At 36.6% G+C, this 21331-nt stretch overlaps 1 protein-coding gene across 4 annotated transcripts; it reads right to left on the reverse strand.

Moving 5' to 3' along the window:
• Positions 1-204: 204 nt before the first annotated feature.
• LOC121375564 (GDP-Man:Man(3)GlcNAc(2)-PP-Dol alpha-1,2-mannosyltransferase-like) lies at positions 205-18194 on the reverse strand. Of its 4 annotated transcripts, none has more exons than XM_041503076.1 (4): positions 18104-18194; positions 7016-7258; positions 4609-5531; positions 205-533 (listed from the first exon to the last, which is right to left on the reverse strand). In XM_041503076.1, exons 2-4 carry the CDS (start codon positions 7231-7233, stop codon positions 244-246), a joined length of 1431 nt encoding a protein of 476 aa, XP_041359010.1. In that variant the 5' UTR covers positions 7234-7258; positions 18104-18194; the 3' UTR covers positions 205-243. The 4 variants fall into 4 exon arrangements, with proteins under 4 accessions (XP_041359010.1, XP_041359009.1, XP_041359007.1 ...); XM_041503075.1 differs by having other exon boundaries at positions 18096-18193; XM_041503073.1 differs by lacking the exon at positions 18104-18194 and adding an exon at positions 14609-14927.
• Positions 18195-21331: the final 3137 nt, after the last annotated feature.

A 21331-nucleotide genomic window follows, 5' to 3' on the forward strand; every position in this document is an offset into this window, starting at 1 on the left:
ATTGGATATAAGCACGAAAATAAATTGAAATGCTATGAAAATTACTCTTCAGCTGTATAGTACTCTATACATGTACCAGAGAAGAAATCAATTTATCACAGAGCAATACAGCCATAATGCTATAATTGTTTTCTATTCCAAATCTAATATGGTAGAAATTAACTGGCCAATTTTTGGTTCTCCATCAAAAGGCTGCATTCCTGATAGGGACAATATATTTTATTGCAGACAATGTGTCAATCATTACACCTTCTCTTCCCCATTCTGAAGCATGGGTTCCATTAAAGTCAGGAAAGAACATTCAAACTCTTCATCAGAGAATTTCTGAACACTCTCTCTAGCATTCATTTGGATTTTGAGTCTCTCCTTGTCAGACATGTTGAAAATGGTTTCCATGGCATCAGCATAGGATGGAACATCATCAGCCAAGAAGCCCGTTTGTTCTCCGTTGTGCGGTATCACAATATCAAGCTTAGGTCCTCCTGAGTTGTGAGCCAAACCAATACACCCAGCCGCCATCAATTCTACAATACCTGAAAGGCAATAAAAACAAACAGGTTTTTCAATTAATAGAGTACATGTAAATATACCATTTACAAAGGAAAAGAATCAACCATTCACGGATCAATATTAAATTAACGACCAGCCTCGGTGGTGTAGTGGTTATGCCATCGGACCTCTGGCTGGTAGGTATCCCATCTGAGACAATGGGGGATTTTTCATGCCAGTACCGGCTCCAACTCAGAGTGAATGCACCACTAGGCTCAATGGGTCGGTGGAAGGCCACATACACCTAGTTTCACCCACTTCATGGGTGCGATTATGGGTGTGTCTCCCGAGTGTATGACCCCACATGGGGGAGGATTACCCGGCATGCACTGCAGGTTCCGTGTACCCTGGGCTCGGGTGATACCGAGATAGCTCAACTGACAGCAAGCGTGGAGCACGGACCTGTCAAGTTGTTCCATACCGAAATGGAAATACTGCTGCTTCACCATTCATCTCATCATCATCCATGTTTGTAATGTCCAAAAATACCAAAAATGTCTTTGTTTCTGTGTTAAATGTTAGTGGCGTTTTGTTTTGTTTTTTGTTGTTGTTTTTTAAAATAAAATATTTACATTAATACTGGTAGAATTCAGTTTAGATTGATAATGTGCATATATTCCACTCCAAAGTGAATTTGGTTTTTATTATATGGTTGTTAATATACTACTCAAAAGAATTTAAGGGTCAAAAATTTATAACCAAATAAGTTTCAGAGTGTATTAGATTGATGATGTAAACTACACCAATTTTTTTTTTTATTGTTCCATATTTACAAAAAACCACAAATAAACGTCACTGTATACAAGAAAGTCACATGACATGCTGTCAAAGTTGAAGGTTGTCAAACATGGATTTTACCCATTAGAACATTCGTTTAATAGTGTGTGAATCCACCCCTGGCGCGAATACACTCGACACATCGTTGCCTCATGCTGTTGATCAGACGTGTGAAGAACTCTTGGGGAATGGCCTGCCACTCTGCCATAAGAAGTTGACCCAGATCATGAGTGTTGGCCGGAGGGGCATGGTTATCCCGAACTCTCCTGCCTAATTCGTCCCAGGCGTGCTCTATTGTGGCCAAGTCAGGCGAATATGCTGGCCAATCCATCCTGGCGATACCTTGTTGTCTGAGAAAGTCCGTTACCACCCTGGCGCGGTGGGGTCTGGCATTGTCATCCTGCAGAACTGCCCCGCCGCCAATCTGCTGAAGGCCTGGGAGAACCAACGGCCGGATAATCTCATTCAGATAGCGGATTCCATTCAGATTGCCATCCACCACATAGAGGGGGGTCCTGTGGTGGATAGAGATGCCGCCCCACACCATGACGCTGCCACCACCGAACCGGTGACGTTGTCTAACGTTAACGCCAGCGAAGCACTCCCCAGGACGTCTGTAGACACGAACCCGACCGTCGTTGAACTGGAGACTAAACCTGGACTCATCAGTGAACATCACTCGACCCCACTGAACACGTTGCCACCGCAGATGAAGCGTGCACCAGTGACGTCTGGCCGTTCTGTGACGTGGTAGGAGTGGTGGTCGAACAGCCTGGCGATGGCAGCGTAGATTATTGGCTCTCAGACGATTGCGTATGGTTTAATCAGACACTCGAGTTCCAGTCGCAGTCCGCAGATTGTCACGTAATCGGCGTGCAGTGGTTGTGCGTTGACGTAGAGCCATATTGGTGATGTAGCGGTTCTCTCTATTTGTAGTGCTTCGGGGTCTTCCCGAACGTGGACGATTTCGAACAGAATTCGTTGCTTGGTACCGTTGCCACAGTCGGCCAACGACACTCTGACTGACACCAAGTCTCAGAGCAACATTTCTTTGCGTATTGCCATCCTGAAGCCAAGCAATAGCCCTTCCTCGATCTTCGATAGTCAGTTGAAGTCGTACCATTGTCGAATTTGGAGTGTGCACCGTACACGAACACAAGCTCCAATTATACGGAAATTCAGCATTGGGAACATGGAATACACATGAAGTGCTTTGTGAAAAAGCAAGTTATGGGCACTTAGCAGACCTTTCGCTTTCGCCCTAATTTACGTGCAAATGTAAGCATGTTTTCGCCATTAGAACTAGTCGACAGTGTCAATGACAGTGGATTTTAATTCATTTATGGGTTGCTTAGACCCACTTTCGTCAAAATGGAACAATACCATGCGTGGCATTATGGTCTAGCTAATATAATTGACATTCAGAAAATAATGTCGAAAATATCGTCTGACCCTTAAATTCTTTTGAGTAGTATATAATGCACAATGTTGATAATTATTTTTAAAATAATAATAAAAAACCCCAGCCCACTCCAATACATGTTTCCTACACTGAAAATCATGTGACGTCGAAAACTGACAACACTATTGGATAAGTGTTTTATGGACTGATTTTAATGATGTCTTTAATAAGTTCAATACAGGGCTTGAACTTAACGGTGGCACGAACAGCAATTGCAAATGTCACTTTTAAAAAAATTGCCATATATGCAGGCTTAAAATTGCCATATATGCAGGCTTAAAATTGCCATTGGTGGACTGTTCCACCCATAGCAATTCTTTTAAAAACAGTTTTACTTCCCCTTGCAATTCTGCGCATTTGAAATATGACTACATACAGCAAAATAAACTTTTAGTCACATATTATTTGTGGCTAAATTCACTTTTTAAAACATTTACGTAAGTAGCCTCAAAATTGCAATCGGTGAAACAATTTTAAGTTCAAGCCGTTGATAGTTTGTGTACTGTCCGTAGTTACATGTAGTTTCTCTTTTTGATAATCTACCTCAGCAGCTGATAATTTGTCATTTTAATTTTTATTTATTTATTTATTTATTATTATTTTATTTCATTATCATTATTTAAATTTTTTAAATTATTGTTGTTGTTTAGTACTGCAGGTACAATATTACGCTATTCATATCTCTATGAAAACATACACAAAAGGATCCGCTAGATTCATATACCCCCCCTCCTGTTCAGACCACGCACTGTTCATACAGTACTTTGTATGTTTTCCTCCTGTTCCAGATGGTTCGGTAATATGGATCAATCAAATACTTATTTACCACCTATAAACATTTTTGCTGTGTATATAGCCAGCCCTCGTTAGCGGAGGCTAAAAACACGGCCGTCGTATATATAGCCACATCGTATAAAAACACTGTCTAGTTTACAGTATTCTTTAAAAATGTAACGAATCCTATCCTAAGCCAGCTGTTATGGCATATTTTGCATAATAATGAATTTAACAAGGTGGAAAATGAAGGGGTTTCTGATAATACTTTGTTGGGTCATTAATTAGGTCAACCATCCATGACTGAGTGCCTTTAAGAAAAATCCTGAAAACTGTTGTTGTGATGGTTAACTTCCAAGTTCAAGGGCCATACTCTGTCAAAAATGGCTAAAAGCACTTAAAACCCCACAAGGTCAAACATAATCTGTAACTCTACCTGATAAAGGTATATGCAAATTTCAGATCAGTATATACATAACACTTTAGCTCAAAATTATGAGGCATTGCCAAAAATAGTCAGAAATGTAACTCTACCTGATAAAGGTATATGCAAATTTCAGATCAGTATATACATAACACTTTAGCTCAAAATTATGAGGCATTGCCAAAAATAGTCAGAAATGTGGGTCAGTAAAGTCTGTTTTATTTAAGGACGCCACTAGAGCACATTGATTTTTTATCTTATCATCGGCCATTGGACGTCAAACATATGGTCATTCTGACACTGTTTTAAAGAGGAAACCTGCTATCACCACATAGGCTACTCTTTTACGACAGGCAGCAAGGGATCTTTTATTTGCACTTCCCACAGGCAGGATAGCACAAACCATAGCCTTTGTTGAACCAGTTATGGATCACTGGTCGGTGCAAGTGGTTTACACCTACCCATTGAGCCTTGCGGATCACTCACTCAGGGTTTGGAGTAAGTATCTGGATTAAAAATCCCATGCCTTGACTGGGATCTGAACCCAGTATCTACCAGCACAGAGACAAAACCTACAGTCCCATCCAGTAGTGTACTAACAAATAATAAACATCCACATTACCTATTCCAAAATGTTCATTCCACATGGTGTGCAGACCCACTGTAGATGATCCCATCAGCTGCTTCAGTTCCGTGAAGCTGACGTTCAGTTTGAACTGCACCCTGTCGGCCACCCCGAGTTCCTCACAGAACTCCCTCAGATTGTTCACTCTCTCCACGTCACTGTCATGTCGACAACTTCCAACGAGACACAGTTTGTACGCACGTCTTTCAGAGTCGCCCATCCGCTTGAGAAATACAGAGAACGACTCAATCTGTAACGGGTGATCTTTCTCAGGCCTGAACTGTCCCACAGACAGGATCGTTTTATCACCTCCCCTCTCTAGAGGAAGTTTGACGAATTCTGTGACATCGCACGGAGGATACACGATGTGTGTTTTATCAGAAGCCTGCCACAAGGCTTCAATGTGGTTAAACGTCCAGGTAGAGTTGACCATTATTAGATCAAATCGTTTGCCCACAATGCCATATAAATAAGCAAAGAGTCTGTAATATGCAAGTTTGACAGCACTGAGAAGAAGACTGCCGGAAATAAAGGTGGCATTGTTGTATGTGCGAGAGCGGTGTGACACTCTGTCTATCATGTCAGTACTGATTGTAGGATAGTGCGTGTATGCTCCAACCTTACAGCCTCCGAAATACTTAAATAAGGGACCAGTAAATGCGTAGCCCATAGTTTCCAGATATATATCGGGCACAAACTTCATCATGGCTTCCCAGCCTAGAAACACAGATCCCAAGCTCTGGCCGAGGAGAGTGAAGTAGGGGTACTTGAAGGCTTCCACCCAGTCTCGACGGTATAGATAGACAAACTCAACCGGTCTCACAATGACGATGTTGAATCTTTGTCGAGCTCTGTCGATTATGTCAGCTGGTCGAGCATCAACATCTCCTGTGTAAATCACACACTGAATGCTGGGATATCTGGAAAAGACATCTTTAACAATCAAAATTAATTAATAAACTGCAATTAAAAGGACTTGATTTTCTTTTATTATTATTTAACTGGTGTTGACATACATTGTATAGTGTAACAGGTAATATTCCACATCTTTATTTAACCTGGTATAGTTAAGTTTAATATTAATTTCCGAGATAAAGCACTCTTTTAACAAGTTTCAGTTTAAAAATCATAAACAAATATACAGTTGAATCCCGTTGGCTCGAACCCCGTCGGTGCTCAAGAAAGTGTTCGACCCACTGGGTAGTTTGACCGAAATTTTAAATTTCAGAAAGGTATTATATAGCAAAATATCTGTGAAATAATTTATTAGAAATTACTCTGATGCAGAAGCCCTTGTCGGTATTAATTAAATGTGTGGTTGCTGAAGTGATGACAGCTGATTAACTCTTGCAATGTTTCATTTAAAACTGGTCTTGTAGACGTGTTCAAAGTAACGCTTCACGCCGAGACCATTTTGTGCACTAATTGTTTGATTGGTATCATGGTTCATATAACAGGTACCGTAACACTAGCTGTACTGGAAAGATCATTACCGATAGCCGCTTAACAAACAACATGACAAGTATGGTAAAGAAAGGATTGCATGACTATTGTTCAATTCATTTCTTTACTTCAGCCTTGAATCCGAGGTTCATCGGCACAAAACAACAGCATACACATTTCGAACAGAGTCTAATGCACGCAGGCATTAATGAACTGATGACAATATAGTAGCTAATATCAGAAGTAATTTTAATTTTAATTTTATTGTTGCGATTCTCTGATTCATCTATAGCTCGTTCCACCTAAATACTTAATCCACGGTTGTAATCACCAACTGCGCAAGCGCAGGAATTGTTACTCCTTTTCGGTGGTGTTCCTTAAGATATTTGATGGAGGGAATATAGTACGAGGGAAATATAGTTAATAACACAGACGGAACCGATAATTTAGTTTGAGCGAAGGCTTATCGTCAACCCTGGGCCCATCATCAGTTAATATAAGGGTTTACCAAACAAAAAACTTGGGACTTCATTTTTGGTTCGAGCGTTGCGGTGTGTTCGACCCTTCTGAGGTTGAGCCAATGAGATTCTACTGTACTTTAAGTCTTGTAATTACCATTATTCCCGAAGTGGTGTTAGGAATTAACATGGATCACATTTTGTAACTTAACTGTAGTCCCTTTGTTTCTCAACATAATTTCTGACAATATACTAACTGAGAACCAGCACCTGTAAACACTTTGCCATTTATTTACATCATTTATTGGATTAAATATCATTTATTAGTAAAGTGATTTAAAAATAAGAATAAAAATTAATTTGGCTTTTGACATTATTTTCAAAAACGTAAATGGTCCAATAATGAATTTTTTATATATTGTAATAAATAACCATTTTCGGTAAGATAATCTCTGTAACATGCCTGCAGGATAGAATTAGTTTTAAACTGCCTTACTACACACTTTTTCTGTAAAGCTCTGATTGCAGTCCACAGCACTCTCTCGCCACCCCCTCCAGCATTGCAGTATGGGTGAAAGAACCCTACAGTTGTGAGTGTTCTCCCTTGTGCGTCCTTTCTCAGATGAGGCAACAAAGACTTTGAGCGCCAGCCAATCCACAGCTTCAGTGAGATTAGTACCACGGTGAAGACAAGAATGAAAAAGATCCCGGACAAAATCATCAGACTTGCTATCTCCGACACAACACTGGAAAGAAAAAATAATAATTTTGAATCGTAATTTCATAAATGAAATATTTAAGAACACTTTGTTTAATCAGTGGCAATAAGGTCCTGGGCCCCGTTCCACGAAGCGATCTTAGCCCTAAGATCAACTTAAGTGCATAGGGTAGCTATGCGCTTAAGATAATCTTAGGGCTAAGATCGCTTCGTGGAACAGGGCCCAGGACCTTATTGCCACTGATTAAACAAATTGTTCTTAAATATTTCATTTATGAAATTATTATTACACTTGTTAGCGGTAAAATGCTCCATTGACTGGTATATCAAAGGCTGTGCATGGTGCTTATAAAAAAGATCCCTTGCAACTAGTGGAAAAACGTAGTTTCTTCTCTAAGACTGTATGAAAAAAATTACCAAATGTTCAACATCAAATAGCTGATAATTAATAAATCAATGTGCTCTAGTGGTGTTGTTAAACTATTTAACAAACTTTAACTGTTCTTATAGTGATATTCCAGTAATTATAAACTTAAAAGTGATCAGTTTATCTCTACTGATGTGAAGATGACATGTTTTATTTAACGACGCACTCAACACATTTTACTTACTGTTATATGGCATCAGACATATGGCTAAGGACCACATAGAAAATAAGAGAGGAAACCCGCTATACTGATGTGATGATCGATTATAAACATCCATTGTGTGGGAAACTGTTAGCTCCAATGTTCCTCCAGTTAGACGATGGAATTGATGTAAATATTATGTTAGGGCTGGTATTTGATTTCATATGTAACATAAAAAATAAAACATAAAATATGGTAGTTATTAAAGGTAAAATTAGCCATTTGTTAGGTCTATGGATCCCGGTGAACATGGATCTTCAACTCAAAGCCTTCTTATGTTATGTAATTGTAACCGATTGTGTAATCGAAAGTTCATTTGTTGGTGCTAACCAATTACTGTTGGTGCTAACCAATTATAACTGTGAAATCCTAACCAATATGGACTCTCTTATACCAAATCTAGTTTTGGAGCATTGGTTGGAATAGGACAACCACAAATGGTCTCTTCATTGGGGGGGGGGGGGGGGGGGGGTGGTAATGATCCTACATGTACGTACAGCCCACTGCAGGCCTCTGATAATTTTGAGAACGATCGTTTTGTTCGCACATTGCTCACGCAAATCTAATTTTGCGTTACCTATTTTATGTTTGCGCAAAATTTCAAGCACCATTTACTGCGATATAACGGGTTACGCAATAAGAAATGAGTTACCTGGACTTATTTCTGCGTAACCAATTCTCATAGGCCTGAAGAGTGTAGACAAGAATTCTAGAAATGAACTTGGTATGTGATCCCTGTAACAGCCTAAAGTTTGATGGCATGACCACATCATCACTCAGGCCAATATCTCCCCCATCATAAACCCATACCTTTATAGCAGTGGCATAATCGTGGGTTTTTTTTTATTGTATTAAATTTGATAAAATCATACATAGGTAGAGTGGGTAGGTCCCCCCTCCCAATGCCCCCAACAGTGGGTTGCCGCCCCCACTTAATATAAAAGTAGGCTACATAACGTGTTTTCTTTTAATAACTTAATATTAATATTAAATGTACATTGTAAACTGACAGGGTTGAAAATAAGTAGTCGCCTGGTCGCCCGTGGCGACCTTTATTAGCTAAGGGCGACTAAGAATTTTACAAAGGTAATCCGTTGGGCGACCATCGAATTTAGGGTCTGGCGAATATGGTACAAGTTAAAAAAGAAAGACACTGAAACCGAATCGAATGTGACAAAACATACCACGTACGTCTGTGTTGGCGCGAACTACAGATCTGGCAGCAGAAAACATAGAACATGCTCTATATTTTGACAGTGGGGATGTTACACAGATTTATTTTTCTTTTGATATTTATTTTATTAACAGCCTACTACTGTAACATTTACAATATCCAAATTAAACATACACATGTGTGTGTAGACACACATTACATTTTTCTAAGGCTGAAAATATTAATTTTTAGGCTAATGTCCGTTTGCGTCAAAAGGAAACCGATCGATGACATGGCATGTAACTTCATACTGAATAAACATAAAATTCATACAAAACATATTTATTAAGGTTTAAACACAAATCATCTTAAATTACTTTTTTTTCTTCTTTTTTGAGTGTAAATTAAAAATATACTGTATATATTTACAAATTACCATCAAACTGCATTGGTTAAATCTTCTTTTCTAATACAGGTTTTAAGGCAATTGTTGGAACATCCAAGGCAATCTGAACAACAAAACCGTAATGCATGATGATCAGGGTCGTATATCTGCATAATGTAGTCGAATGAGTATTTGGCAAAACTGTGGACAATTCCATGGATCCCTAGCTAGTGCCATGTCTATAGAACCACTACTCCCGAGGAGATCCGTTACTGGAAATTGCATACATCTTGCATCACCACAAAATTTATTTCATCCCTCATCACCACAAAGAGGACTGCCATTCCCAGTCTAGTTTACTAAACCACGTGCAGTTCTACGTTTTGTACTGCATTATATTTTACTTCAGAGACAACACAAGTCACCTTGGCTGTTCTAACAGTTTGTCTTCACCCCTATATTAAAAATGAGATTCAATAATTATCCTGGATTTCTTTTTCATAAAAAATTTTATTCGAGTCGGTATGGGTTTAAAACTTAATAACATGTTTTATATAAATTTTGACTATTCATTATGAAGTTACATGCAAATTCATCGGTTTCCTTTTGATGCAAACAGACTATATATGGTGCACATGTGGTTATTATTTAACTAACATTTTATTTTTTATTTTGGCTGTGCAGTTAAATGCCAATGTCATAATTAGAGGTCTACTTGAATTTGAGAAGGGCCAGTAAGATTTTTCTTCAACTGGCCCTGCTGGCGACCAAGGTTTCAATGTTAATTTTCAACCCTGAACTGATGGCAAGTGTATTCTGTATTGTGATTGGTTAATTACATTCTTTTTCTGGGATCAAATGAAAGTAACACCTGGAAAGCTAATGATGTCATTAGAAAGTGATGTCATTAGCAATTGGAACACGCCAAATTGACGGTTCAAGGATCTACAATAGCCAGGTATGTTTTTCAAGAAATACCAAATCACCAATTAGTTCCACAGAAAAACGATTCAGTTTAAATTACAATGGACATAACCATATGGATGTTTTAGATTTGTGGATGTTATTGTCTGTTTGATGCCTGCAAATGTTACATTTTTAACCTCAAGATAACGCCTTCGGTCAAAAATGACATTTGTCGGATCAAATAGACAATAACACCCACAAATCTAAAAACTCCATATGGTTATCTCCTAGTTACCATGGATCATATTCATCTTTAGCTATCTTTATGTTATATAAAATTATACGATGTACATTAAAAAGACTTGCGGAAACATTTTTTTTTTGTTAATCTCGGAATAACTTTTGAACTGGGACGAGTTGACAAATGAGGTGAGTTGACCAACAACCATGTTTAACGAATCAATGTGTGAACAAGACAAATTTCATGCATCAGCTGATTTGAATGATGTGTAATAATTTTGTAAATTGTTATCTTTAATATTTTGTAAGTACTTGTGATATAAGTACAAACAGTAAAGTGGTCAAATGACCAATCACCGGGACGAGTTGATAAATCTTTAACATGATTAGAGCTAAAGTCCATCCCACCCTCCTACAAAAATGTTTTTTGTAAATAATTTCAGTCTGGTTTGCCATTAAGAAAACGTCTAAAAAATAAATAGCTTTTAGTAAATTCCATAGTATGAAAAAAAGGAGTTCCCTGTGGGAAGGACTAGGGTTGGTAGGATGTGATTCTGCGGACGTTAAAAGACCGTCTTGTTTTACTATGCCACTAAAACACCAGTCCGGAGGGACGTAGAAAGTGTGGTTCTTTCTACGTCAGGATCTTGTTACATACCCTATATATAATGGTAACCTGTATTCAAAACTTGTGGCACCATGCTTCAATCAATTCTCAACCGAAATAGTGCAACAAATGGACACACAAACTAAAAATGTATAACCTACCGTACTCACAAAATCCTGATAGAAGTATTTGCATCATTATTAACAAAATTAATGATAACCTTAAAGGTAGACTAAACTCCAACAAGAGCCTTATGTGTTGGAAAGATGCATACCCGGACCACCAACACATACTGACACTTTAACAAATGAAAAACGCGTAATTTTAGAATTAATAAAAAAACGTGATTATTCAGGGCTGCTAACTGGGGGCAGCCATTTTGTTTCGTTTTTGTGATGTCCGGTGGTATAGCTTGGGGCGAAGTGACGTCAGCTCAGGTCCAACTTCTCTATTATGCACAGTGTAAACAAAATTTTTAATGCTCTAATTTACGACAAGGCGCTTTGCTTTCATCAACCTGACTTGTAAAACAACATAAATGACTTGATAGTATAATAAACTATTTAACTAAATATATTTCAATTTGCATCAATATAACGAAATGGAGTTATAGTATTTTTTCTTTTAAAAAATCCAAAGAAAAAATGCATATTATTAGGCCTATTGGTAGGATACGTTCGAGCAAAAACGACCACTCACGATACTCAAGTGATAATTTTCTTTTCTCTGGGACTACGTAATTGGTCAGGTTTGTGATTTTAGATGGGAAAGTCTACTTAATCAAGGGTCTTACAGAATTACTTACAGTAATAAAACTGGTAAAGTCCATTACGATTTGAGGTTATCACACAATACGTTATGATCTTAATAAAAGTGGCACGTCTTTTTAGTGTCTAGACACAGTGTCTAGGGACCGTCTAAATATACACCTGCCAATCAAGAACCACAGATACAGGCCACGGAAAGAAAAGACCAATTAAGCAAAAAACCCACACCACTCCGACTATTATTTCAGTACGTGGGTTAATTTATATATAAAATATATAACAGTTATTTCAACACTTTGACAATGGTGGTTTATTTTGTATTTAAAAATAAACGACATATACAGGTTGCTGTGTTACTGGGATAGATATACCGGCCTCGGTGGCGGAGTGGTTAAGCCATCGGACTACAGGCTGGTAGGTACAGGTTCGCAGCCCGGTACCAGCTCCAACCCAGAGCGAGTTCTTAAAGGTAGGGTCAACCCAAACAAGAGCATTATGTGTTGGAAAGATGCATACCTGGACCACCAACACATACTGACACTTTAGCAAATGAAAAAATGCATAATTTTAGAGTTAATAAAAAAAACATGATTATTCCTGCTAACTGGGGACAGCCATTTTCTTTGATCAACCGGACTTGTAAAACAGCATAAATGACATAATAATATAATAAACTATTTAACTAAATATATTTCAAGTTGCATTAACAGAACAAAATGGGGTTATAGTATTTTTCTCTGTTAAATAATCTAAAGGAAAAATGTACACTATTAGGCCTATTGATAGGCTATGTTGGAGCAAAAACGACAACCCACGATACCCAAGTGATAATTTTCTTTTCTTTGGGACTACGTAATTGGTCAGTTCTGTGGTTTTAGATGGAATAGTCTACTTAATCAATAGTTTTACAGAACTATTTACAGTAATAAACCATGTCCATTACAATTTTAGGGGCGACAGGTAATATTCCGCAATACCGGTATGTATTTTTGTGTCTAGACACCGTCAATTAATTGGCTCGTCTGGTTACCAATCAAATACACACCTGCCAATTAGGAATCACAGGTAGAAGCGACTAACAGCATAGACCAATTAACTAAGAAAACACTCTGTGTATAATTTCAGTACTTATGTTAATGCATGGGCAAAACATTGTTAATTGTTTCGACTTGTTGTGTAGCCACTTTGACAATGGTATTTTATTTTGTATTGAAAAATAATATATGTATATAATGATATACTTATTGCTGGCTTACTGGGATGTGTATTATTACAGAACATTGCAATGCATGACTATTTACCATCCCGCAAAAAACAGGTAGATTGTGTTTCTCTAGTTCTAAGGCTCATTCCTGACGTTACGCGTTTAAGTATTACATAACCACCAGCTCGCCAGAGGGCGTACTCACTGAGAAGGTACAAAATGGCTGCGCCCGTTATATATAATAGCTGTCACATTTAACTGTTTTATTAATTAACTATACGATTATACGTATTGATATTAAGCAATAATGTGCATTATATATCGTTGAATATGCATACCAGGCCAAATGCCTTAATTGTCCTCTCCTTTAATGGGTAGGTGTAAGGCCACTACACACTCTTCTCTCTCACTAACTACTAACCAACTGTTCTGGACAAACAGCCCAGATAGATGAGGTGTGTGCCCAGGACAGCGTGCTTGAACCTTAATTGGATATAAGCACAAAAATAAGTTGAAATGAAAGGGATAGATATTATTACAGAACAATGCGATGCATCCGCAAAAATCAGGTATGTTTTGTTTCTTCAGTTCAAAGACTAATTCCTGATGCGACACGTTAGGTATTACGTAACCACCAGTTCGTTAGAGGGCGTATTCAATGGGATGGTACAAAATGGCTGCGCCCGTTATATATAATAGCCGTCACATTTAACCATTTTATTAATTAACTATACGATTATACTTGTTGATATTAAGCAATAATGTGCATTATGTATCGTTGAATATGCACCCCAGTCCAAAAGCCTTGCTTTAGCATTCCTTTAACAAATAAACCCGCCATTTTAAATTTGCTAAGTAGAGGGAAGCAACTCGCTGTGCAAGTTAAGAAAAGTATTGACTTAATGTGCCCCATGCACCACTAAGACACTTATTTATCCAATCATTGGAGGGGTGGGACATAGCCCAGTGGTAAAGTGTTCGCTTGATGCGCGGTCAGTCTACGATCAATCCCCGTCGGTGGACCCATTGGGCTATTTCTCGTTCCAGCCAGTGCTCCACAACTGGTGTAACAAAGGCCATGGTATGTACTATCCTGTCTGTGGGATGGTGCATATAAAAGATCCCTTGCTGCTAATCGAAAAGAGTAGCCTTTGACGTGGCAACAGTGAGTTTTGTCTCTCTATATCTGTGTGATCCCTAACCATATGTCTGACGCCATATAAGTGTAAATAAAATGTGTTGAGTACATCGTTAAATAAAACATTTCCTTCCTTCCAATCATTGGATATCAAATATTTGTTAATTCTGATAATTATTCTAACGTTATCTGCAAGGGATCTTTTATATGCACCTTTCCATTAGACAGGGCCGTACATATCACGGCCTTTGATATGCCAGTCGTGGGGCACAGACTTCAATTTGGACTTGGATCCCAGCTCAGACGAGCGATCTGCTGTTTTCTACGCATAATTTTAAAATTCAATTACCTTACATATTTATGCATCAGCGTCGACAGCAGCATTTTAGATTGAGATTACGTATTCGTAACGCCAGTAGCCTATTGACAAGAAATTGAAGAATGAAGAATCACAACCGAAAGCCGCGAGGGTCAACTTGCGTAAGCTTCCGGTAACGTTTAATTTAGTTTAACTCAACAACTGTACAAGAACCACATGATATCATAGTTCGCATTATTAGAAATTTTTAAAATTTGCATTGCCAATAAATTGCGTAATTTACGATGAAAACAACAAGCATATGAATAAACATTGCAGACGAAACAAGGGGGGAAAGTAGGTATGGGGGAAGCAAGTACACTGGTAGAATACGTTTGTTCCGTCTAAGCCGGTGCGTTTTAAACACCGCAAAGAGAAAGTAACTGCGCAGCAACATGTTGTCTCTTAAAGGGACAATCAGGTCAAATATGAGCTTTATGTGCTGGACCACCAACACATACTGACAGTTTAACAAATGAAAAAACGCGAAATTTTAGAATTATTCCTGCTAATTGGGGGCATCCATCACGATCGCCAAGTGTATCAAATGAGATGATAGAGATAATTTCCTTTTCTTTGGAAATATGTGATTGGTCAGTTCTATGATTTTAGATGAGACAGTCTGCTTAACGGATTGCAAAATTATTTACAGTAATAAGCCCTCTCGGTTGATAAATATAGAATATGGTCAAATTACTACGTTTTGATATCGTGGTTATTTGACGAAGTTTCAATAAAGGCTTACCGGTGTAACAGGCGAGCACATCTTTATCGAACTAAGTAACCTCTTTGAAGTTATATTTTTTAATTATTTTGTTTTTCGATGAAAATAACACAAGTTTAGGTGTGACGCGACAAACATTTAATGACTGTGACGTCAGACGCTGTTTCAGTGTAAACATTCTTTGCAGGAAGCTACGTTTTATTTTATTTTATTTTTTTAATGTTTAATGTAATGGAGCAAAATGGCTGTGCTCGTTATATTTAATAGCCGTTTCATGTAAACCTTTTATTAATTCAATAAATAAATTGATATTAAGCAATAATGTGCATTAAATATTGTTTAATATGCATACCAGTCTAAAAGCATGTTCCAAATCAAACCAGTGACCATGCCAGACACCGTATTCAATTGGGCTAGACGTACCTTCCTCATTGTTCTTGTTTGAAATAAAGAGCCAAAAATTGGTTCACCAGAGTTCAACTCCCTTACTTAAATATTCTACACTATGATCTATCTATAATTTATTTTTACAAGATGGTGATTGGTTTGATTGAAACGTATATTTTTCTTTAAAACAAAATCCAACAGCAAACAAAAAACAACAACCCCACAACATCAAATGGATTAGGCGCAAGTTATACAACTTACATCGCACGACAGTACTTAATATATTTATACTTATATACAGGGCCGTTTAAGGACTTTTAGACTATTAACTACTCATTTTCCCTTCCAAAGAAAAAATCCTAGCTACGGCCCTGATATATGGTACATGAAAAAATATTTCTATATTGTGTACTTCACTTAGAACACTTTTACCATTTAAAACCAGTTTCCTGAAATCTTTGCAACAACGAATTCCAGAGAATGCGTCTTTGTCTTTTTATATAAAATGAATCATCATCAAAAATAAATAAATAATAATAATGTTTTTGAAATTTAAGGGGATAAAAATTAGCGGGGGAGCGTGCGTGTGTGTGTGTGTGTGTGTGTGTGTGTGTGTGTGTGTGTGTGACTGTGTCAGGTGGCGAAATCCAGGATGGCCACCAAAATGATCAAAACACGTGTTTTCCAAATTTGAGGGTCAAAGATTTCAATAATTTGCATTAAAGAGACTGCTGCCATTACACGTTACAACATGTTTTCGACTAACAGTATTTTTAACAAATAAAATTACATTTTAAATATAATTGTTCTTGTTTGACATATCAGTGTCTGTACATTAGTATACAATGTGTTTCTTGCTATCCTAATGTTTGTAGGTAGCCCGGATGATATTTTGCCTCTAATAATTTCGAAAATACAAAATAAATAAATAAATAAATAAATTAGGAAGTAAAATGAAAAGTGACCTACTATAAACATTAGGATAACCAGAAACATATTCGACGTACAGAAACTGATATTATGAACACTAACTGTATTTAAGATGTAACTTCAGCTGGTAAAAAAAAAAAAAATTGTAGTTTTTTTAAATTAAGAAATATATTACAATGGTTACAACGAAACTCGGGATAGCCCATTTAATATATTCACCAGCAATTCATTGAAGCAATAATTGTTTTTTAGAATTGTGTTATTGAAGCTGTAACATTAATAACGATTATTAATCTGCCATTAGCTTATTCAATATACTATCTCTGCACAAAATTGATTCCAAACGAAGGTATGATAAAGTCGCAAAGGTATACAGCCATGATTCGCTGCCTAGTACTTTGTCTACAGAGGAGAACTGATCATGGTGACCAACTTCACCTACAGGCCGGGTGCTTATAAAACTTTTAGAGTCTAGACTCTAGACTAATAGAGTCCGAGACACCAATATCATGACAACGCCATTCAAATTGTATGCGTGTGACGTCATTAGAGATCGAGTCTGGACTCTAAAAGTTTAATAAGCACGGGCCCAGGACTGTCACTCTACCGCTTACGCCAATGCAGCTTCCGTAAACAGACATGTCTGAATGAATACATGGATGTGCACTGAATATTTCAAGAGTGGAACTGAAAGTATTTTACAGAAATAATGCTCAAATTAATTTCAGGTCCAAGTACCTTTAACTCTAGGGAAGCGGGGGCTTTTTATATTTTTAGTTTTCTACACTGAGGCACCAGCCATGATCAAACTTGTAAGGAAAGTGGGATATCTAATATGACACAACTGAGCAGAAAGTACACTTGATGGCTTGTCAGTTAAAACTTGATGTTATGAGTGTCCTGGTTCAGTTGAATACCAAATGTTGCTTCTCTTTTTCTTACTTTTCCAAATCCAGGTTTCAGCTATTATAATATACTATATACTTGAGTCTGTTTTCAAAACCTGCGAACATCCCCAGGTCTTATTACACTCTCAAAGACTTTGCATCAGATCCAGTGAATATATGCAGAAGTATATCACCATCCTTAGAATAAAAGTTTGTTTTAACCGTTTCCTCATTATCTCAGGATCATCATCTACATTGCGTGCAACATGTGGAAATAACAACCTCCATATATCTAGCATCAATGATAACAATATCAGTTATACCAGACATTCTAAGTTGGAAATAGATGTATAACATTTAATATATTTTTATGCTGACATTGGGATTCAACTACTAGTAATTCGCTGTCATTTACATTAAAATATTAATTCGTGTTTTTATACTTTTTGTGGCCATCTTGGATTTCGTCACTTGGTGGAGTTAGCCCACACTTTTGAGAGGGTCACTCCCGCTATCTTTGGTCAAAAGGCTTTGAAAATATGAAAAACACCTTCAAACCTTTGTCCCCGTAAATTGGTTACGGAACTGTATTAGTTTGCATCTACTAGTGTTTTAGAGAACGAAATAAAATTGCCGTAATTTGTGGTATTTAAAGTGATGTTCAACATCAAACCAGTCTATTTTTTTTTTTTTAACAAATACACTAGTTTTTATACAATATTTCGCATTCTCGTTTAATAAGTATATGACCTGTATAACGTCAACTAAGCCCAAAACAAGAAGAGGAGTTCCCTTTCCAATAATTGACGTAAATGTTTACCACTTACAGTAACTGAAAGGTAGAAGCATATGTGCGTCTTTTTAAAAATGTATTTATTAACAATATGAATATAATCTGAAATTTTAACGTTTTATAAGATGACGGAAGACTAAATTTCAATTTAATTTTAAAGAACTTTGTTTTTTGGATTGAAGGTCGATGACAGACACTGACAGCACTGTTGTTTTGGCATCGCACACCATAAATACAACATATCTTACTGTGCAATTCGTGAAAATATGATTTTCACACATCACTCGTTGACAAACATCGTATTAAAAAAACAAAAAAAACCCCATGAAATATCCTCCATCATCCATGTACTTTCACTTCGTATCTATCTCAGTATCTGTTGTAAATAGTATACAGTATACTCCTTTCTCATGGTATTGCAGGTTCCATGGTATCACAGTATTTGTATTTTTTTACGTGCAAATCCGCCTGATAGCAAATTTAATTATATAAACACGTTGACAGATGGTACTCTGTCATCTCTGTGAAGAAATTTTAAATAATTTCAAATTGTTTTAAAAATTATAAATGTTTTACTGATTCCTCACAGAATTACTAATACTAGTATTATTAGTAATAGTGTGATTTTTCTGACACCTGTATGCTTAAAAAAATCTGCAGTACCCGCAATGCAAATTTAAAACGTTATTGCTTGTAATACAACTTACAAGACTATTGTCTGGTCGTTGACAATCAAAATGAGGCTACGTATTGTGACGTGTTTACCATTTTGAGAATGCAACCAAAGGCGAAGTAGAAATATATCGGGAAATTTAAGAGTCCAAAATATATTTTTAAAAACCTGAAAATGTCATTACACTTTATTTCGACAATCAGAATATGTGAGAGGCTGTTGTACTTTCGTAAAATGGACAGAATATAACTTATTGTCTTAAGTGGACACATGTCAGCCCCGAAATTTTGATCATATGTTCAAGTGATAAGGCACAGACAAGTTTTTAAATGCGGTCTCTGTTTTACACAGAACTAAACTGGTTTTCTTAGTGAAACTGTAGACATGTAGCTGAATTGAACAAACGAAAGGTTTCAACCGAATTTTAGGATTTTTTTTGTGTTCAAAATTTGGTCGCTTCAATTTTACTGTAAATGTGTGAATAAAAACCACATATTTAACCATTCAGGTGAATTGTATACCATGTTTTCAAGTTGCCGCGATAACATGAGAGAAGCACGTCGAAAAACTCTGCAACGGTATAAGGGCACACTTCTGCCAGTAATATTTATTTACAAACAGGATTTATATGCAAATATATGATATGATGAACATGGAAATATGAGGTAAAATCCAACAAAAGTATATTTACCTTGATGTATGTAAGTATATCATTTTATTTCTGCACTATCATTAAGTACCGCGATACTGTGAGACCCCAGTATACAATTTTTATATTGCAATATTTTCTTAAAAAACAGTGATATACATTAATAATTTTCATACTTATAAACAAATTTTAGTAGCAGATGTCATTCAAATTTAAAACCAGTTATATTATTACTATATTTCGACATGTTAAAAACAACAACAAAGCAACAAAAAAAACCCCCTCAAAACACCAACCATGAACACCTTCACCACTGTCAAAATAGAAAGTTCTGTAATATATGTATGTTTTTATTTTTCATAATTTTAAACAAAATATTAAAGTTTTAAGTTTAGAAAGATATTTTAAAAAGAGTACCATTTTTGAAATATATTAAAAGATTACCATTGGATGTTATATTTATGGATAAACAAATATTTAATGACACCCCAAACATGAAAAAGACTTCATATATACATGTATGAAGCCAAAAGGATTGTATGTAGAGCTGGGTGGTATCCCTTAAGGTATTGGTATCATGTCAATATCGATTTACCATACCAAGCAAATTTCAGTATACCAAAATTTCGGTATTGAAAAATTGTTTCTCGTCATTTAGTAAAGCACTAACAATATATGTGACAAATGTGAAATAGGTTGGGTATAAATCAGACGAGAGCCTTGTGTATGGAATTTAAATGTTATTTAGATGAAATTAGCGAGTGAGCCTTAAAGGTACAGACCCTGTTTCAACCCGTGAAAATTAACTCTAAGTTTAGTTGATCTACAAACCTGTAACACATTTGGAATGAATGTTTAACGACACCCCAGCACGAAAAACATATCGGCTATTGGGTGTCAAACTACGGTAATGCAAACAAATAAAGCGATGATCAACATCAATATAAAAATTCAAGATTTAAATAAAAACTGTAAAGAACTGTGAAAAAGTACAAATATCACAGATAGATACTGACTTTTATTCAAAATTTTAATTTGTGCTGCATTGGCCATTCTCAAAGAGAATGTTACACATTTGGATAAAGTTAAATTGAGTGAAACATGTGTCTGTGACATTGAAATAGTGAAATACGCTCTAAAAATAGATTAAAACTCGACTCCATAACTCTTACTTCTCAGACACACATGCGTTTTTTAAAATATGAGAGAAAAAATGCATTTTATGATATTAAATACACCAGGGTGACTTCGAATGTATGGAAATTGATCATCTAAACCATAAAATCTAAGTAAAGTATGATTTCAGTTATTAAAAACGGCTATAATAGTAAAAAATATGCCTTATGGTCCGTTCACACGGTAACCGCGTGTATACCGTGACAGTTTCCGCACCGCTACGGGTTCACACTGTCGCAGAATGTTCTCATGGAAATCGCGCGGCGAAGCAAAATAAAGTTACGTGATCATATTGAATTGTGAAAGTTTGGCGTGTATACATGGATTTTTTTGTCTAGCGGAAGAGAAGAAATGTGAACAAAGGTATACAGAGGGATCTGAGGGCGTTCAATCCCCTCCACCGCCCCATATTAAAAAAGACATGTTTTATTTAACGATGCACTCAACACATTTATTTACGGTTATATGGTGTCAGACATATGGTTAAGGACCACA

Source organism: Gigantopelta aegis, chromosome 6 (assembly GCF_016097555.1).
Source record: "Gigantopelta aegis isolate Gae_Host chromosome 6, Gae_host_genome, whole genome shotgun sequence".
In the NCBI taxonomy this organism is placed as follows: domain Eukaryota; kingdom Metazoa; phylum Mollusca; class Gastropoda; order Neomphalida; family Peltospiridae; genus Gigantopelta; species Gigantopelta aegis.

What these genes read in the sequence shown, in the direction of transcription:
- LOC121375564 (XM_041503072.1), bottom strand. Translation starts at nt 8,621, where the DNA reads ATGCCATCAAACTTTAGGCTGTTACAGGGATCACATACCAAGTTCATT. An exon ending in TTACGCAGAAATAAGTCCAG is followed by an intron (nt 7,259 to 8,511) that starts GTAACTCATTTC and finishes TTTTCTTTCCAG; the next exon opens with TGTTGTGTCGGAGATAGCAA. An exon ending in GAATGAACATTTTGGAATAG is followed by an intron (nt 534 to 4,608) that starts GTAATGTGGATG and finishes ATTGCCTTTCAG; the next exon opens with GTATTGTAGAATTGATGGCG.